The sequence below is a fragment of the Esox lucius genome, chromosome 14 (assembly GCF_011004845.1).
Source record: "Esox lucius isolate fEsoLuc1 chromosome 14, fEsoLuc1.pri, whole genome shotgun sequence".
In the NCBI taxonomy this organism is placed as follows: domain Eukaryota; kingdom Metazoa; phylum Chordata; class Actinopteri; order Esociformes; family Esocidae; genus Esox; species Esox lucius.
In genome coordinates, this window is record NC_047582.1 from 8,458,822 (window position 1) to 8,480,302 (window position 21,481).

Genomic DNA, 21,481 nt, shown 5'->3' on the forward strand with positions numbered 1-21,481 from the left:
CTTCACTAATGCCGATTTGTAACGATGCAGCATGCAAACGCACCCCTTCTGCTCACACCAAAATCCACTCAACTAATCAACATCACACCTGCCTCTCAGTACCCAAACACACAATATATATATAGTGAAGTATTGTCTTTGTATGTTGTGTGGCTAGCTAATATAACAACCTAGCATCATTCTGAAGATTAAATGAAATGGCTACACTAAGGAAAATTTGAATACATTTTGAAAGGGAGTACAATTCAATTCAAGAAAAAAGGTGCATTGGTCTCTTAATATTGCCTGGAGTTGTATATTGTATAGAATGTTGTTACATTGTTTTGTGCCTTTTGTCTGTGTTTGATTCTGCTTCAGTTTCACATTACAGTAGGACATTAATGAGTGGCATATTCTTTGAATAAAATCTTAATTTTTTGATAGCTTTGTTGAATTGAATTCTACTCCCTTTCAAAATGTATTCATATTTGTCTTAGTGTAGCCATTTCAATTCAACATTCAACTTCAGAATGATGCTAGGTTGTTTTAGATACAAATGTTTAAAGAACGAGTTGGATAGAAAACCCTATGCCTTATGACATGTTCTGTATATAGTATACACTGATGAGCCACAACACATGTGAAGCGAATAACAACAGCCATCTAACAAGAGCACATATCAAGGTCTGGGTAGATAAAATGGTACGCGAACAGTCAGTTCTCCTAGTTAACGTGTTCGATGCAGTATAAATGGGCAGGTGTAAAGGCCTGAGCGACTTTGACAATGGCCAAATTGTTATGGCCAGACAAGTTGGTCAGAGCATTTCTGAAATGGGAAGGCTTGTGGGGTGCTCCCGGTCAGCAGTGGTTACTCCTGACAACATTCCGAGGAGGGACAAACCTGGATCTGGACCTTGGAGCAGTGGAAGAATGCTGTCTGGTCCGATGAGTCCTGTTTTCTTTTACATCATGTGGACGGCCGTGTACATATCCACCATATACCAGGGGAAGTGATGGCGCCAGAATGCACTGTGGAAAAAAGACAAGCCGCTGGAGGGAGTGTGATGCTCTGGGCAATGTTCTGCTGGGAAACTCTGGGTTCAGTCATTCATGTGGATGTCAATTTGACATGTGCCACCTACCTAAACATCATGGTAGACCAGGTATACCCCTTGATGGTATTCCCTGATGGCAGTGACCTCTTTCAGCAGCATAATGCGCCCTGCCACACTGCACACACTGTTCAGGAATGGTTTGAGGAACATGATTAAGAGTTCAAGGTGTTTCCCTGGCCTGCACATTTCTCAGATCTCAATCCGGTTGAACATCTTTTGGAAGTACTGGACCTACAAGGACTTGAAGGGTCTGCTGCTAATGTCTAGGTGCCAGATACCACAGGATACCTAGGGGTCTGGTAGGGTCCATGCCTTGGCAGGTCGGGCGCTGTTTAGGCGGCACACGGAGGACAAGCAGCACTGCCTTAACCCAGCAGGTGGGCATGGAGTTCACCAGAGCTTCACAGGTTGCCACTGGAATCCTATTCCATTCCTCCATGACGACATCACAGAGCTGGTGGATGTTAGAGACCTTGTGCTCCTCCACCTTCCGTTTGAGGATTCCCCACAGATGCTCAATAGGGTTTAGGTCCGGAGACATGCTTGGCCAGTTCATCACCTTTACCCTCAGCTTCTTTAGCAAGGCAGTGGTCGTCTTAGAGGTGTGTTTGGGGTCATTATCATGTTGGAATACTGCCCTGCGGCCCAGTCTCCGAAGGGAGGGGATCATGCTCTTCTTCAGTATGTCACAGTACATGTTGGCATTCATGGTTCCCTCAATGAACTGTAGCTCCCCTGTGGTAGGAAAGACACGCATGTCTTTGTACTCCTCACCTGGTTGCTGCCACACACGTTTGACACCATCTAAATCAAATACGTTTATTTTGGTCTCATCAGACCACATGACATGGTTCCAGTAATCCATGTCCTTAGTCTGCTTGTCTTCAGCAAACTGTTTGCGGCCTTTCTGGTGCATCAACTTTAGAAGAGGCTTCCTTCTGGGATGACCGCCATGCAGACTTATTTGATGCAGTGTGCGGCGTATGGTCTGAGCACTGACAGGCTGACCCCCACACCTTCAATCACTTATGGGTGTACTCACTTTTGTTACCAGACATTAATGGCTGTGTGTTGAGTTATTTTGAGGGGGCAGCAAATTTACACTGTTATACAAGCTGTACACTCACTACTTAACATTGTAGCAAAGTGTCATTTCTTCAGTCTTGCCAAATGAAAAGATATACTAAAGAGCTGCATGGTCGAGTTGCCAGAAAGAAGACTATACTGCACCAATGCCACAAAAAAGCCTGGTTACAATTAGGGATGAACCGATGCATCGGTTGGACATCGGTATCGGCCAATATTTGCCTTGTTAACTGCCATCGGCCATCGGGAAATAAATATGACATTCGCCGATGTTTTTTTTTTGGCGTTTTTTTTTTGGCGTGAGGGGTGGGGGGGGGAGATACCGAGGCGGAAGAGGGCACCCGTGAACTCTCTTCAGTAACTTAGATTAAACAAAGAAGATGGCGGTCGTGTGGCAATATTTTAAAGTTTCAGAGAAAGATCAGCGTTTTGCAGTTTGCAATACGTGTTCCGTTGAAATCTCAAGAGGGGGGTCTGTTAGAAAGTCATTTAACACAACAAATCTCATTGGACATTTGAGAAGCAGGCACGAGGCGGTGTACGGGGATTACCTGCAAGCTGACCAAAAACGGAAAAATGAAGCCGCTAAGGAAGCGCAAACCCCCGTTAAGGCTCAGACTTCAATTGACACGGCGTTTGAGAAAGCCAAACAGCTGCCTCCAGACAGCACCAAAGCGAAACAGATAACAAACAAGGTGATGGAGTTCATAGCTTTAGATGACCAGCCTTTCTCTGTAGTGGAGGACGTGGGTTTTCGGAGTCTGATGAAGTTTATGGAGCCACGCTACACGCTGCCGAGCCGACGTCACTTTGCCGAGGTCCTCTCCCCATTTGAACAATTGACGAGAGAAGTTAGCTCATCAGAAGCATCAGCTGCAGATGTCCTCCCCTCTGTGACAGCCCTGAGACGTCTTCTGAGTAAGCAGGCTGACACCGATCACGGCGTTAAAACAACAAAGACCTCATTATTAGAGGCTATAAATAGACGCTTCGATCAAATCCAGTACGATCCCATGTTCTGCATTGCCACCTATTTGGATCCCAGATACAAGGATCGTTACTTTGATGAGGATGTTAAACAACGCGCTCGAGAAATACTTGAGGCACACCTGTTGGCTGATGCCGGTGCAGAGGATGTGACGCGCGATGGAGAGCGCGCACATCACACAGAGCGCAAAAGGCAACGATCCGACAGAACAGGGCCCTCCCTGCATGATGTGTTTGAGGAGATTCTGGAAGAAAATGGATCAGAGAGGACAAGTACCTCGTCTGTATCCCAACAACTGGGTATTTTCCTGTCAGAGATCACTATTCCGAGAGGTGAGAGCGCACTTTGCTATTGGAGAAATAACCATCTGCGTTTTCCAGAACTCGCACAAATAGCACGCAAATACCTTAGTGCGCCATGCACCAGCGTAGAGAGTGAGCGGTTATTCAGCTCTGTGTCTCATGTCTTAGATGAAAAGAGAAATAGGCTTTGCTGTGACAAGGCAGAGATGCTTATCTTTGTAAAGAAAAACATGCATCTTATTAAGAAGTAGGCCAGAGATACAGCAGGTGACTTATGTCATTAATGATCAGAAGTGGAGGTACTGTTTTGTTTTATAAAATGCCCCGTGTTCGAGCCTGTGAGTTCTGAAAAAGTAATGTTTTATTCTGCATGAGAAATACACAAGGTGAAAGATAGCCCTATTTATGTTTGCATTTATGAATAACATAATTTATTTATTTAAATAATATAATTTATTTATTTCACTTGTTTTTGCATTTACACTTGAAGTATTTTTTTTTTATTTATCATAAAAATATTTTTTATTGGGCCATGAAAATAATCTCATTGAGAACATTTTTGTTTATTCTGTATGAGAAATACACAAGGTGAAAGATAGCCCTATTTATTTTTGCATTTATGAATAACATTATTTATTTATTTTAATAACATATTATTTAGCCTATTTCACTTGTTTTTACATTAACACTTGATGTTGTTGTTTTTTTTTATTATTTTTTTTATCAGAAAAAATATTTTTTATTGGGCCATGAAAATAATCTCATTGTTTAAGTTTTTGTTTATCAGGCTAAAAGCACTCAAATAATTTTGTTGGGCAATGTACTGCTGAAACAATCTTTTCATTGATTACTATTAGTTAGCAGTCAAAGGTTTTTGAATGTTATATTTTTCAGAAAATAACTTGTTATAAATAAGATTATAACTGTCAACCAGAAAGTGACAATAAAGGTGTTTTTTGTTTCATAAATTGGTCTGATTGAATTTGTGCTCATTCTAGGATAGTGTGATCAAGAGCCAAAAGACTTTTGTAGCACAAAAGAAGGAATAAATAACAAAAAAAAAAAAGCATCGGCCATCGGCCATCGGCCAAATTGTTATGTTAAACATCGGTATCGGTATCGGCCCAGAATTTCCCAATCGGTGCATCCCTAGTTACAATATGCCCTAACAACACCTTGACACACCTCACAGCTTCTGGCACACTGTAATTTGGAGTGACGAGACCAAAATATAGCTCATGGTCACAAACATAAGCGCTATCTTTGGAGAGGGGTCAACAAGGATTATAGTGAACAGTATACTATCTCCACTGTGAAGCATGGTGATGGCTCACTGATATTTTGGGGGTGTGTGAGCTCTAAAGGCATGGGGAATCTTATGAAAATTGATGGCAAGATGAATGCAGCGTGTTATCAGAAAATACTGGAAAATACATGGACTTTCTAGCACAACAATGACCCTAAGCACAAGGCCAAGTTGACCCTCCAGTGGTTACAGCAGGAAAAGGTAAAAGTTCTGGAGTGGCCATCACAGTCTCCTGACCTTAATATCATTGAGCCACTCTGGAGAGATCTCAAACATGTGGTTCATGCAAGATCACTAAACACTTTGCATGACCTGGAGGCATTTTTCCAACACGAATGCCCAGATGTAACTTTCCATCCCTCTTAGGAACCATTCTTAGAATGTTTAATCCCATCTCGGTGTTGTTTGATATTTGTTCCCATTTTAAGTGGTGAGATATTGTACTGCTAACCACAGTACAGTATATGTGTCATAATGTAAAATGGTTACATTGTAATATACAAATTAAATATATCACTTGTATTTATATATTTCATATTTATATACACCGCTCAGCCATATTAATCAGCCTGATTGATTTTACCTGTTTGCTGTTTAGTTCAAGTTAGCTCCCTATATAGTTTGCCCTCTTCTGTTAGCCCTTTGTCAGTCATTGCGTTATGTGCATCGTTTATGTCTATCCCCAGCACCAATCTGTGTTTTTGCCTGCCTGACGTTTTGATGGTTACTTTCGTAACCCCAGTTCTATGAGTGGAGCGTCGCCCATAGGGGCTTCACTCCTATAGGTTTACCCCTCTGCAAATAGGCAGGCACTGAAAATTTAAATATGCAAATCGCACCTCTCATGGCCATCTGCCCCCATGGCTATAAAAGAGGTCGTCACACCCCAATCTGTCTCCCGACATACCTTTCTTCACAAGAAAAGCAGTCAGTGACAGGTCAGGGCATGAACCCTATAGGCGACGCTCCACTCATAAAACTGGGGTTACGAAAGTAACCATCGTTCTATATCGTGAAGCTTTGCCCATGGGGGCTTTGACCCTATTGATTTAGGGCAAAGCGAGCGAGCCCAAGATGTACTCCCTGCCTGTCACCCATCTCACCAAAGAGATAAGTGCCAAACAGGACGGCCCAGGCGTGGAAACCACGACAACCACGGCAGTGTGTAAAGGAGTTGAGCACATACCATTAGCACACCCCAGAGTGAATATGAAATGGTGTCAGTGGGCCTACTTGTGTTGTCAAGCAGAAGATCATTGTTTTGTTTATCATGTGGGGTGGTTGGACAGTGTAGGAAACTGCTCTGTTAGAAGAAGCATGTTGAGGTTGCTTGTCATCTACACATCATCTACAGCCAATGGCTTCAGGAAGTTAATTAACTCACATACACATCAGCAAACAATACTTAATGTGAACACTAATGCATAGAGAACAATATTGCATTAACAAATGAAAATATTGCTCAAAAAATTACAAGGCAACATTTCTTAGAGCTAAGTGAAAATAAACACCATAATTAGGTATGACATGTATTCTAAAGGCTTATTTGAATTACAAATACAGATTTTATGGACTTGTAAAGATAGGTGACAGTCAAATGGTTAGTGGGCAGTTACAGTGTCTAGCCTTATAGACACAGTCTATGGACCCACTAACAACACCAGGATGAGGGCTTCTGCCCAACCATAATCGACCAGGCTGATAATCGCTTGACCCCTATTATACACTCCAATTGTTTTCCCTAAAGAAGAATGACATGACTTTGACACTTTTACAGCCAAATGTTTATCTTAATATCTGTGCAAACGTCCACATCCCATACAAGACAAATGAATAATTGTACATCTCATCTTTGTTCCACATTGTGTAGTGACAAACAATTTATTGACAGTCCATTCATTTCTCAATGGTCTGGACATTGATCATAGGCCTGTTTTTGTGCTTTTCCAGCTATGATTGAATTCCTGGAATCTAAACTGATCCTAGCTCTGTATCTAAGACCAACTTCTACTATACCTGGATAGTTGTAGTATGCAGTATATGCAGGTGTTTTATCCTCCCCATCAAAATGTCAGTGCCCTTATTTCCTGGTATGTCCTGGCTAACAGAGTCCTTTAGAATAGAGAGATTCAAGCACCCTGTGAACACTGTGGCATATCCCATAACATCTAGATACCTTGGACACATTTGACCACACAAGTCACAGAAATCCTGATTCAAATTGGCACCATTTGAATGACATTTCATTGTCCAACTTTGTTTTTTTAAATCAGTGCTTAAAAAAGTTCTTTGGAGTCCATAAACAGGAAATGAAATAATGTCAAGACAGGAATATCTGGACACAATTCTACCGCAATGTGAGTTTTATTGAATGATCCTCCCCACACCCGGGGCCATTCTATCTGTTCTGAAACCTACAGCCACGTTCTGCTTCATTGTGTGTTCTCTGTAGAAGACTTAGGTATGAAAACCAACTTGACTTAGGGTGGATCTGGGATATTTTAATCCTATGTACACTTTGACTCATCTTAGTCATTAAAGCTTACGTGTAATTCTGTAGACGTTGCCTTTTGGCCACTGGTTATCCTCTGTATATAATCGACTTAGTCTTCCTTTTGGAGGGACAGCCTGATATAAGCAGGGTGTTGTCGGTTGTGTCATACATCTAGCACTGATTGTGCTCTAAGAAGGCATTTACAAGACTTTGTTCCTTAGCTCCTTGGGGCTCACGGTTAAGCATTTGCTTTGCAATTCATTACAAAACAGAAAGAACCTACAGAGATGTCTGAATTTTTCCTGAAATCCTGATAGGTTTACCCTTAAAAGTGTTATTGCATGGTGTAGCTAGGTGGGGAAACTATTCCTAATTTAAATGCAAAATTCTCTGTGGCACTCTCACAACAAGTTGTGACAAAAGGTGTGGGGGTCAACATTCTATGTTCTAGGCAATATGTCCAAGAGCTTTTATTATTATCTAAAGCGACTTATAGGAGCAATTAAAGTTAAGTGCCCTGCTATAGGCACACTGACTGTTTTTTTAATTTGACCTTGTCAACAAAGGAATTCGAACCAGCAACGTTTTATTTTATGTCAGAAAGCTCTTGACCCCTCAGTTATCTGCTGCCCCTTTTCTATTGCCCTCCAGTCAGTAAGTTTAAATAAGGCACAATTGGGTGTGCTATGGGCAGTACACCCTGGCTATGCATTATACACAGTACCTGGATATAGTCTGAAGCTGTTGCCAATGTATACTGGCTATATGCCACAACTCCCAGAGCTCCCTTTCAGCTGCTATAAACTGGTTAATTTAAATAGAACTGTATAAAAATGTATGGAGGCCAGGTGAACAATGTTTTGTACACAGTCCTCTTATGTTTTTCTATCCTTTACCTAACCTCAGGGCTTTGGTAAACACTTGATGCAGCTGAAAGTCAAACCTAAGTTAAGCTGGAAAGAGCCAATTGGGTCTGCATCATTACACCAATGTCTTTGTGTCTCGATCATGGCAGAAGCCTACCCAAGTAGCTGCATTTCAAGTATACTAAAGGGTGTATGCATGTAATTGTGCTACAGTGTACTATTTGTATCTATTATTAACACATTTTAGTATACTTTCTTTCCACTTTGGTCTACAATCTTTTTTAAAAGACAGACAAATTAACCCTTTTGAGAATTTAGAGTTTAGGGTTTTTATTAGAATCTTCATCAGTGACTCTTCCTGGGGTCCAAACAAAACATACAGTAATAGAAGAATAACAGTACCTGGATATTCAATAACGTTGTGTAGACGTTTGATATCCACTGAGTATTATTATTAATTGCTAAGGAAAAGCATGTCACCATAGATATAAGCTGTAATTACATTTCCCCTGCAAAACAAGTTTTTCTTAAAGCTGGAACTGTTTTTACTATCTGATAATAGTTTAAAATCCAGTTTGACAGGTATGGTTGGAATGCATAAGTCATGGGAGAACAAGATGTAAAAATGAGGCTTGAATGAAAGAGGAAACACAAAGTCTTAAAACCAAAAGGTTTGTGTTACACTTTGGGTGTCACTCCCAGTTAAGTAGGGAATTATTTTCATTAAAAGGGCCAGACACTGATCGAATGTTCTGCATGTTGAGGACTGTTCAGAATTAAGCGTGGAATTGCCCTTAACTCCCAATTCAAATCCTAAATTGATTTGGATGCCTTTGAGGTATATTCAAACTAACATTGATACGCAAATGGTACATACGTGTTACGTCTCTAGCTGTGCCACCCGTCAGGCCCTCCATTCTGCGGCATAGATGGGGACAAGTCACACATGGTCAAGTCCAAGCAAGTCTCAAGTCTTAACCATCAAGTCTCAAGTCACAGTTCAGATAAATCAAGCAAGTCAAGTCAAGGGTTCACCCTAAGCAAGTCAAGTCGAGTCCTTATAAGTTTCAAGTCAAGTCAAGTCACAGTACTAAAGAGATGAACACACACACATACACAAACACTGTCCTCTGTTTCTGACGTGCGCTCGGTGCGAAGCTCGATTTCAAAATCAAATATTTTTCTCCTCCGCGGTACAATTTTTTGGGGGGACGAAGCGGAGGGATCTTGAATCAGCCTGAAGGGGTTGTATTCGCTATAACAACCGCATTGCTATACCTTATCCCGCTTATTACATGGCAAAATATTGATTTCAAAAGGTATTTATTGATTTAAAAACGAGTGTATTGCTTCCTCTGAAGAAAATAGTCCAATCCGTCTCTGGTTAGAATCCTGCTGCGTCCATAGCAACGCGCTGTTTTTCATGGCAACGGTCTGTTATCAAGAAATAACACGCATTCTGCACTGGAATTCAGCCAATCCATGTAATAAGGGCTAATAATAACAACCTTATAAACTAATTATTGTGACTGAAAAACTGCCTAATATGTAATTACGCTGTAATTATTCTTGTCTGTATGAGTAAAAAAAAAAAACTCTTCGAAATGTTTAGGTGCTAGTAATCACATCGGCGCCTCCATGTTAGCCTTTCATGCAGTAAAGTTAACTGTTATGGTGTAAGCACAATGCTTTTTAGTTTCCACACGCAGTCCACAAACACTTGAAAATGCGCACATTTAATACAGACATTATAGCCCACGTGTAATAATATACATGCCCGCTCATTTTAAGACGCCCATCCACATTAAAATTCACTGTTATAGTCAAATTCCCTTACATCTATTTACGTATTCAGTAATGATAATGGTCACATTTCTAACAAGAAAAAAAAACTAAAATAATATGCAACCAAGGCCAAATTATGACAAACAAAAGATTAATCCATCCCATTAGTAACTTAATCGTTATAGATCTTAGTGAAACTGAATATATAAGAGAGTACTTTCTTACCTTTCCTTGTGGTTCTTAAAATGACGAATGAAATTTGACGTTTTAGCATATTTAGCATCTGGCAAATCTTTTATTCACACGGTCCAGTTAAAAGTCCTTGTATCCAAACGATACTATTTGTGGAGCTCGACTAACGTTACTGTCTGCCATGTTTGGCGCGGTTTGAATTTGTAGCGTTAAAGGCACATACGCTGATTAGTGGTGCTGATATCACAACATATAAAATAATTTTATTGCTGTTTGTTTATTATAAGTTGAAGTCATTGTCGAGTCTTCCACTTCAAGTCAAGTCAAGTCTCAAGTAACTTGTTCTCAAGTCAAAGTCAAGTCAAGTCATTTTCATACTTTAATCAAGCAAGTCACAAGTCCTGAAAATTGTGACTCGAGTCAGACTCGAGTCAAGTCATGTGACTCGAGTCCCCCACCTCTGTTCTGCGGTCCCTTCACTAATGCCGATTTGTAACAATGCAGCATGCAAACGCACCCCTTCTGCTCACACCAAAATCCACTCAACTAATCAACATCACACCTGCCTCTCAGTACCCAAACACACTATATATATATATAGTGAAGTATTGTCTTTGTATGTTGTGTGGCTACCTAACATATATATAAAAACCTAGCATCATTCTGAAGTTGAAATGAAATGGCTACACTAAGGAAAATTTGAATACATTTTGAAAGGGAGTAGAATTCAATTCAACAAAGCTATCAAAAAATTAAGATTTTATTCAAAGAATATGCCACTCATTAATGTCCTACTGTAATGTGAAACTGAAGCAGAATTAAGGGCAGGATTAAGAGTTCAAGGTGTTTCCCATGTTTCTCTAGGTGGCCTCCACATTTCTCAGATCTCAATCCGGTTGAACATCTTTTGGAAGTACTGGACCTACAAGGACTTGAAGGGTCTGCTGCTAATGTCTAGGTGCCAGATACCACAGGATACCTAGGGGTCTGGTAGGGTCCATGCCTTGGCAGGTCGGGCGCTGTTTAGGCGGCACACGGAGGACAAGCAGCACTGCCTTAACCCAGCAGGTGGGCATGGAGTTCACCAGAGCTTCACAGGTTGCCACTGGAATCCTATTCCATTCCTCCATGACGACATCACAGAGCTGGTGGATGTTAGAGACCTTGTGCTCCTCCACCTTCCGTTTGAGGATTCCCCACAGATGCTCAATAGGGTTTAGGTCCGGAGACATGCTTGGCCAGTTCATCACCTTTACCCTCAGCTTCTTTAGCAAGGCAGTGGTCGTCTTAGAGGTGTGTTTGGGGTCATTATCATGTTGGAATACTGCCCTGCGGCCCAGTCTCCGAAGGGAGGGGATCATGCTCTTCTTCAGTATGTCACAGTACATGTTGGCATTCATGGTTCCCTCAATGAACTGTAGCTCCCCGGTGGTAGGAAAGACACGCATGTCTTTGTACTCCTCACCTGGTTGCTGCCACACACGCTTGACACCATCTGAACCAAATACGTTTATCTGGGTCTCATCAGACCACATGACATGGTTCCAGTAATCCATGTCCTTAGTCTGCTTGTCTTCAGCAAACTGTTTGCGGCCTTTCTGGTGCATCAACTTTAGAAGAGGCTTCCTTCTGGGACGACCGCCATGCAGACTTATTTGATGCAGTGTGCGGTGTATGGTCTGAGCACTGACAGGCTGACCCCCACACCTTCAATCACTTATGGGTGTACTCACTTTTGTTACCAGCAATTTAGACATTAATGGCTGTGTGTTGAGTTATTTTGAGGGGGCAGCAAATTTACACTGTTATACAAGCTGTACACTCACTACTTAATATTGTAGCAAAGTGTCATTTCTTCAGTCTTGCCAAATGAAAAGATATACTAAAGAGCTGCATGGTCGAGTTGCCAGAAAGAAGACTATACTGCACCAATGCTACAAAAAAGCCTGGTTACAATATGCCCTAACAACACCTTGACACGCCTCACAGCTTCTGGCACACTGTAATTTGGAGTGACGAGACCAAAATATAGCTCATGGTCACAAACATAAGCGCTATCTTTGGAGAGGGGTCAACAAGGATTATAGTGAACAGTATACTATCTCCACTGTGAAGCATGGGGGTGTGTGAGCTCTAAAGGCATGGGGAATCTTATGAAAATTGATGGCAAGATGAATGCAGCGTGTTATCAGAAAATACTGGAAAATACATGGACTTTCTAGCACGACAATGACCCTAAGCACAAGGCCAAGTTGACCCTCCAGTGGTTACAGCAGGAAAAGGTAAAAGTTCTGGAGTGGCCATCACAGTCTCCTGACCTTAATATCATTGAGCCACTCTGGAGAGATCTCAAACATGTGGTTCATGCAAGATCACTAAACACTTTGCATGACCTGGAGGCATTTTTTCAACACGAATGCCCAGATGTAACTTTCCATCCCTCTTAGGAACCATTCTTAGAATGTTTAATCCCATCTCGGTGTTGTTTGATATTTGTTCCCATTTTAAGTGGTGAGATATTGTACTGCTAACCACAGTACAGTATATGTGTCATAATGTAAAATGGTTACATTGTAATATACAAATTAAATATATCACTTGTATTTATATATTTCATATTTATATACACCGCTCAGCCATATTAATCAGCCTGATTGATTTTACCTGTTTGCTGTTTAGTTCAAGTTAGCTCCCTATATAGTTTGCCCTCTTCTGTTAGCCCTTTGTCAGTCATTGCGTTATGTGCATCGTTTATGTCTATCCCCAGCACCAATCTGTGTTTTTGCCTGCCTGACGTTTTGATGGTTACTTTCGTAACCCCAGTTCTATGAGTGGGCTTCACTCCTATAGGTTTACCCCTCTGCAAATAGGCAGGCACTGAAAATTTAAATATGCAAATCGCACCTCTCATGGCCATCTGCCCCCATGGCTATAAAAGAGGTCGTCACACCCCAATCTGTCTCCCGACATACCTTTCTTCACAAGAAAAGCAGTCAGTGACAGGTCAGGGCATGAACCCTATAGGCGACGCTCCACTCATAGAACTGGGGTTACGAAAGTAACCATCGTTCTATATCGTGAAGCTTTGCCCATGGGGGCTTTGACCCTATTGATTTAGGGCAAAGCGAGCGAGCCCAAGATGTACTCCCTGCCTGTCACCCATCTCACCAAAGAGATAAGTGCCAAACAGGACGGCCCAGGCGTGGAAACCACGACACCGAGCTGCTTCCATCCGGCTCACACTAAGCACATACGGTTGCACGCTGACCACAGCCCCCAAACAAATGTACCCACAACACCAACCCAACCCGTTCCTCCTCAAGCAGTCTCGACTGAATCGGAGGCCAGCCCAGAGAACACGCAGAGACCCGGACCCGGGGCACAAGTAGACGCTCCAGCACACACAACACGAGCGTCACACACAAATGCGCACAGGTACCCCGGAGCAGCGGACGGACCCCTGTCAAATGTGCCGTCCCAGTAGCTCAACGGACCCAACTCACAGAGTGAGCCAACGTGCCTGCGGCCATGTCACGCAAGTAAAACCGGACAAACGGCGACGGCGTCCTCCAAGACACGGCAGCACAAATGTCCTCCACCCCCACGCCCCTAAATAGAGTGGCTGAGACTGCCACCCCATGCAGGGAGTGGGCCCCAAACCCCCTAGGCGTAGGAGAGCCACGTGAGGCAAGATCAATCGCCACACACAACCAGTGAGACAGGCGCTGTTTCAACAACGGCTGGCCCACCTTGGGCCCACGTGACACACAAAGAGCTGGGGCGCGGTCCGCACCGCGGCCGTGCGCTGCACATACTGTGCAGCGTTTCGTTGTGAGCATGCGAAACTGCCTCTTCGACACGCATTTGTTCAAAATGCGCAGGTCTAGGATCGGCCTCATGCCCCCCACCTTCTTGGGCACCAGGAAGAAAGGGGAGTCCAGACCCTTCTCCCTCTGCCCCAATGGGATTAGGGACACCGCCCCCTTTTCCAGAAGGTCGGCAATCTCCCCCTGTAGGGCAGCGAAAGGAGACTTCAAAGGAGACGTCATGATGGTCTCTATGACCCCCGAGAACGGGGGAGGCTGGCAGTGGAACTGCAGCGCGTACCCTTTCCTCAGCGTCTTGTCTAGCCACCCCGGCAGAGTGCATAGCCGATGCCACTCTGAGCACAACAGAGAGATCGGGTGAGCACGCAGCTGAGGGGCCGCGGTCAGCCACTGGTTATATACGTCCTCGGGCCCGACCGCCGCGATAGGGCTGTCCGCGAACAGCCAACTCGCCCGTCCGTCTCCCCACCGGTTACAGCCGTAACCAAGGAGACAGAGGCTCCAGCAGGCGGCGCAGCCGAGCACAGCTGACCTGACACCACAGAGGAGCGAGCAAAGAAGTCTGCCCCGCCCAACTGAAAACTGCCCGGCCCCCCTTCCCAGCCAGCCACCTCAGAGGCGGCAGGGAGGGAAGACACAGACTTATGGAGTCGGACACCTCTGACCACAGGCAGAGACTGAGGGCAGGGAGCCCGCTCACTAACCATATCCAGGCCTACAGGGCCGTTTGAAATGAAGGCTCCCTCACAGGTAAATAAGGTGAACACCAGGGCCTCAGTGACCGCAACGCAGAATAGTGTGTCTCCTGAAGCGGGGCGTTTAAGAAGGGGACCTTCTCAGGCTCCTTCAGGTAAGGTCAGCGCCAACCATAGGTGCCGAACCTGCATCACTCGATCGGCCGAGAGGAAATTGGCCTGGGTTAGCTTTAAGATGGCCGCCGAAGCACACGCCACCTCGCTCACCTCAGCCGGGGACAACGAGGTGCGACCCTACGTCATCCCGGCCACAGCTCCTGCCAGAAGGCCCACATTGTTGCAGGGTGGAGAGACTGCACCGAGAGGGCGTATTGTTTCTCCGCCAGGCTGGCGGAGACACGGTCCCTCACCGAAGGCAGGGTGGGGCGCTTGTCAGACCAGGTGCTCAGGCCCGGAACCAGGGAGGACGCCAGTGCTGTTTCCAGGGGCGGGATGCCCCTGCTCAGCGTCTCCAACCTCCCGTCCACTGTAGTGAAGACGAGGTGAGACTTCACGGTCCTCCGGGTCATGAACGGAGCGCTCCGCGCCTCCTCTGCGTTATTTGCGCAAAAAAGTCCTCCTTCACTGCCGGGGGGTCGACACCCCTGTCCTTGGGGGGTGCGACAGCCTCCTCCTCCTCCAAAGAGTCTTAGATCAAGGAATGCAGTACAAGGATTTACAGTGGAGAATGAGAACTGACCCTACTCCCCCGGCACAATAATATAGCAGTGTAAGACCTTGGGACTGAGACAGGGGGGTCCAGTGACACTGTGGCCCTATCTAGGGGGAGGCCCCCCGAATTATTTCTAAAGTACCATAAATGCATTCATGATACTTTAATAATAATTACCCATAACTCAGCACTTAATCCTTGTTGGCTACCGTCATTTCCCCATAGAGTAGGTTTGAGAAGGCATCCCTATACATTTTATGTTATGTAGAGTGTTAGTGCATGGATATTGTAATTGAAAACATTCTACATTTTAATGTGTAAGCATGTGAATAGTGGGTTATACTTCTAAATGCATCATTCCAGATGACCAGTTATGAGATGACTTCCACTGGCTAATCAGAAAAGTTGACCCTGTCCCCTGTGTGATTTCCAATAGGAAGGACGAAGTTGAAAGTGAAACTAATTAAATACATACATATATACTTCACTTGCACATACATGCATTCTTCACTTGCATACATGCATTCTTCACTCGCATATACATATATATACTTCACTTGCACATACATGCATTCTTTACTCACATATATACTTCACTTGCACATATGAATTCACAATTGGAAGTTGCTACCACAATGTGGCACACTAACCGCCAATTAAATTTAAAAAAATTGTTGAGAGAGGTGTAGTAATGGCGTTAAACAATGCGGCTCAGATCGAAGTAGTAATGCTATCGCCACAGCTGTGGAAAATAACAGCAACGTCAGCAAGCACTGTTTATTCAAATGTCGAACGTGAATTAAGCAGGTTATTTCGACCACAGCGCACCATGCAACCACCAAGCAGCAGCAGCAACAGCTCCCAGCCACAACTGAATCCTGTGACAAAATACTGCGACAAAATACACCACAGTATTCCCGACCGTAGACCAAATAACACATACATTCTTATACCCCACTACTTCCTTCTTTTGGCATTTAAGTGAAGTATTTGTATGTGAAAGTTAAGTATATATGTATGCGCAAGTGAAGTATGTATGTATGCGGGTGAAGAATATATATGCGAGTGATGTACGGTGTATATATGTATGCACAAGGGAAGCATATGTATGTGCAAGTGAAGTATATATGTATATGCAAATGAAGAATATATATGTATGTGCAAGTGAGGTATATATGTATGTGTAAGTGAAGTATGCATGTATGTGCACCTGAAGTATATGCGAGTGAAATATATATGTATGTGCAAGTGAAGTATATATACATATATATATATTCAATTTTGGCCTAAGCGGCTTCTCATTGTTATCTTTTAACCACGCACCGCCCCTACCTTAAATCACACCTTCCTCTTTTACTTGCTCTCTATCACACCAGCACTGGTCATTCAGTTACAGACTAACCTTACGCTAAATTAATAGAAGCACATCATTTTAACTTGATTAACCTACTGAATTATGCCAATAACCTCCTTATTGAAAACGTCGGTGTTCTGTTAGGAATTGCTATGTAAAATGTGAGCAACCAATGGGCTATGGAATAACACAAGTATTATACTGACCTGAAGAATAACTTATCTGGGTAGCAGCTGCATGTTGATATTTCAACTTGCTCTTGAAGACAAAGTTGAAGAGAAATCATGCTCTTTTTCTTCAAGTCATGTAAGTAAATTGTATACCGGTGTGGAAAAAACAATTTTTAAAGAGTTTAAAATCGTTTAAAGAGTTTTAGCGTTTAAACAGTTACTTTACGAGATTAAATATAAGGGCACACAAAGATTTATTCTTTTAAAGGAATGGACATCGTGAAAAGTCTATCGCATCTGAAAATCCTAGTCATTGCTAGGAAGTCTTCAAGTGTTACTTATCAGTAGATAATCTAAGTCGATGTACATTTGCTAGTCACGCAAGCCGTATAGTGCATTAATGGTATACTTTAGGTACCAACAAAACACGCGCACAACTTGGAGAACTTCACACCATACGGAGCAAGTTCATTGTTTTTACAGGATTCATTTAGGGATTTAAATGTTTTGCATGGGTAATGTCGAAAGTACAGTGTGGTTGGTAATTGTGGATTACTTCCTGGTGTTGTAATTGGTTATGGTAATGTTAAATCTGAAAAAACTTTGAAATTATCTTATCATCTAAATCTCTGAAATAGCCCCATATTTTCAGTGATAGAAATGTTTTGTGTTTAAAATGTTGGTGTTCAAAATTGGTGGACAAACACTAAAGTTCGGTGTTCTTATTTACTTGTCTCCCACACGAGGGAGACATCACACGTGTAGCTCCTTGTGTAGCAACAGAGCTATCTGACGGCAGATTATTAAACTAATATTAATAACCGTTTCTTTATGGTTCTTTTGTCTTGCTACAGAATGAAAATCAAATGTCTCTTTCCAAACAGAAGGCAAAGGAAACAAGCTTTTTCTTTGTTTTTTTTTTTGCTGTTTGGGATGTGTGCCTTGCTGCTTCTCAGTCTAAAGGTCAGTATTAAAGACAGAGTTCCAGTTGAACCCTACAGAAATATAGACTCCGGGGACAATGGGCTGCACCCCCGCTACCAAATCGACTGCAATGCCATCTATGAAATGGATCCGGCTGAGGTGGGAAAGTCACTGGCCATCAGAAAACAGATTATGGTGGAGGAGCAAGATGAGAGCTTGGTCAGCCTGACCTCCAACTGTTCGAGGTACTTAAACTCCCGGGGCTATGGGGCTGTCCTGGTGTCCAAGGAGGAGGAGGCCTTCCCACTGGCCTACTCCTTGGTGGTCCATAAGTCGGCCTCCATGGTGGAGAAGATTCTGAGGGCCATTTACGCGCCTAACAACATCTACTGTATCCACTATGACCTGAAGTCATCAGAACAGTTTGCGAAGGCCATGGAGGGTCTGGCTCGCTGCCTGCCCAATGTCTTCATAGCTTCCAAGCTGGAGTCTGTGAAGTATGCCAGCATCAGCCGCCTCAACGCTGACCTCAACTGCTTGTCCGACCTCATGGCGTCAGAGGTGAAATGGAGGTATGTCATCAACTTGTGCGGTCAGGACTTCCCCCTTCGCTCCAACATTGAGCTGGTGGCTGACCTGAAGAAGCTTCGGGGGGGCAACATGATGGAGACGAGTCTTCCCAGCATATACAAGAAAGAGAGGTTCTCCTTCCGCCACGAGCTTCAGAACGCTTCTTTTGAGTACCAGCAGCTGCCGGTGAAAACACTCAAGGCCAAGGAGCCTCCGCCACATGGCATCCAGATGTTTATCGGCAGTGCCTACTTTGTGCTGTCGCGGGAGTTTGTCACGTACGTGGCCACGTCCACACTGGCCAGGGACTTCCTGGCGTGGTCGCACGACACCTACTCCCCGGACGAACACTTCTGGGCCACGCTGACACGGGTGCCAGGTGTTCCGGGCGAGGTGTCCCGGACCCAGCCAGACGTCACCGACCTGATGAGCAAGACCAGGCTGGTGAAGTGGGAATACCTGGAGGGAATGCTTTACCCGGCGTGCACAGGGATACACATCCGCAGTGTGTGTATCTACGGGGCGGCGGAGCTGCGCTGGCTCCTGAAATTTGGCAGCTGGTTTGCCAATAAGGTGGACCCCAAAGTTGACCCGGTCCTTATCCAGTGCCTGGAGGAGAAATTAAAGGAGAAACAGACAGCAATGGTCATGGCTGTAAATCAAGCACTCCTCGCCAGGAAAGGGTTAAATTCATCAACGGTTAATTGATTAACTACTTCATCGATTTATTCATCATGGGTTCACTGTCCACCACGATTGTGGATTTGTCCATGTGGTATCTCCATATGCCACACACTACCTGGGACAACATGTGCAATATGTCAGATGCCACAAAATATATTTCAGACACCACATCCAATATCTCAGAGACCATATGCATTAAAACAAATACAGTATCAAAGACACCACTGGGACGATTTTGATTCAACAGGTGAATGTCTTTGATTGGCCACAGGTGACTCTGTAGTAATCTAAATGAAAGTTCGTTACATGGGATATATCAACTGGCCAAAGTGGGCACTGCAATATTTATTGGGGTCGTTTCCTGTCGGCTGGAAAATGTAGGAATGTGGTCTTTTGTAATGCAATTTTTACACCAGCACCAGTTTAGTGTCTTTAGTTCATAATGTCTGATAAACCTTATCACGATGTGGTTGTTGATACATATGTACAAGAAAGGAAGTGTAACGCTGGATGAGGTATACTTGCTACTTGAAGGGGGTAATGTCTGTAACAGTCAGACCTTTTTGTAAATTGAATTTGGATAATGAAGGTATAACTTCAGCTCCCAGGGTAAAACCAGTGAATGATGACTGACAGTATTTACTTTATAAATTACTAATATTGATAAACAGTGTTAATGATTGTGTTTGATGTGAACCAGTCCACATGCACAACCAGACAGAACCAGTTATATACAGCCTTATTAAATTCATGTCACCTATTCACTATGAAAGCATGTTGGACAAAGTTTATTTTAACATTTTTATACAGTGAATTTTGTTGAAGAGAACAGATTGTTCTGTTTCTCATTGCAATATGTAATGCAGTGTTTCATTTAATCAGGTGCCTGAGTATTTCAGGAGTTATTAACCCGTCCCGTATCTATAAAAGGTGCATTGTATCTACTTCGGGGGAGGAAATGTGGCATAAAAAACGAAGCAGGCTAAAATGTCAATGTGCATACATTTTTGTAAAAAAATTGTTTACATTGTTGACGTGCCATTAGCCCTGTTTGGTTCTTTATCTCTGTTCATGTAATTTGTCACATGCTCCATCTATCAAGATGTTTCTGAATTAAAATGAATGAATGTGTATTTTAATTGGTTTTTAAATCGGTGAAGTATCGTTTCTAGTTTGGAGCTTCCCACCCTGTTCACAAATTTGACTCACTGGAAACATTAAATGCTTTTAATTAACCTTTTGGTTTTATACTGCTTTTCTGTAGTCATACATTCAAAAATATTATGGTCAAAATGCTGAAAAAGTTGGGTATGTTCTGGGGCAGTAGATTTCTAGCATTGATACTGAACAACTTTCTCTACTATAGTGTGGTTTTCTCACCCTGCTGTTTGCAAAAGGGATGCAGCTACTGTTCTTGTTTTACTACTTACTACTACTTTTATGACTGTATCAGGAGATACATCTTGTTTGTTTATTTACCAGAAATATGGACAGTCACATTCTTTCAGCTACATTTTAGTTTTTAGTTTTATTTTGTTTAACCAGGGGGCACATTGACACCTGAGTCTCATTCACAAGTGTGGGAACACAATCTAATGAATGGCACGAAAATATAAATACATATAAAACAGACAATAATACATCGACATACACGGTTAGTTGTCCTTCGCCATTAAAACAAACCGACCCAAGGACACTAAAACGAAGTACTGACTGGATGCCATTCCAAACATTAGGCGCTAAACATGAAAAAGCTGATCTACCAAGCTCAGGGTCTCTGATGGACCAGTCTCGGAGGATGTAGACACTCTCAGAAAACTGCTGGAGACTTCACTGAACCTTAAGAATTAGACTTTTTAAGAATCTGAATTGCTGGGACAGAGATACAGTTAGGTCCGGACACTGACACAATTTTCATAATTTTGGCTCTGTACGCCACCACAATGGATTTGAAATGAAACAACCAACATGCAATTGAAGTGCAGACTTTCAGCTTTTTGGAATTGCAACCATTTTCATACACAGTCCCCTTATTTCAGGGGCTCAAATGTAATTAGACAAATTAACACAATCATAAATAAAATGTTCATGTTTAATACTTTGTCGATTTCAGGCAATGAATGTTTGAAATATGGAATGCATGGACATCGCCAAATGCTGGGTTTCCTCCTTTGTGATGCTTTGCCATGCCTTTACTGCATTTGTTTTCAGTTGTTGTTTGTTCGTGTGTCTTTCTGCCTTACGTTTCGTCTTCAGCAAGTGAAATGCATGCTTAATCGGGTTGAGATTAGGTGATTGCTTTTTTAAATCTTTGCTTAAAAAAAGTCCTGGGTTGCTTTCACAGTATGTTTTTGGTTATTGTCCATTTGTGAAGTGAAGCGCCGTCCAATCAACTTCACTGAATTTGGCTGAATCTGAGCAGAGAATATATC

The 21,481-nt window shown here is 43.0% G+C and overlaps 1 protein-coding gene across 1 annotated transcript; it reads left to right on the plus strand.

Moving 5' to 3' along the window:
* The first annotated feature begins 16,695 nt into the window (after positions 1-16,695).
* Positions 16,696-21,002, plus strand: LOC105005868 (beta-1,3-galactosyl-O-glycosyl-glycoprotein beta-1,6-N-acetylglucosaminyltransferase 4). The gene is made up of 2 exons (XM_010864083.4): positions 16,696-17,007; positions 17,726-21,002. The coding sequence occupies exon 2, from the start codon at positions 17,727-17,729 to the stop codon at positions 19,071-19,073; it is 1,347 nt and encodes a 448-aa protein (XP_010862385.3). The 5' UTR covers positions 16,696-17,007; position 17,726; the 3' UTR covers positions 19,074-21,002.
* The last annotated feature ends 479 nt before the right edge of the window (positions 21,003-21,481 follow it).

Excerpts from the sequence above, each read along its gene's own strand:
- LOC105005868 (XM_010864083.4), top strand. The coding sequence starts at position 17,727 with ATGAAAATCAAATGTCTCTTTCCAAACAGAAGGCAAAGGAAACAAGCT.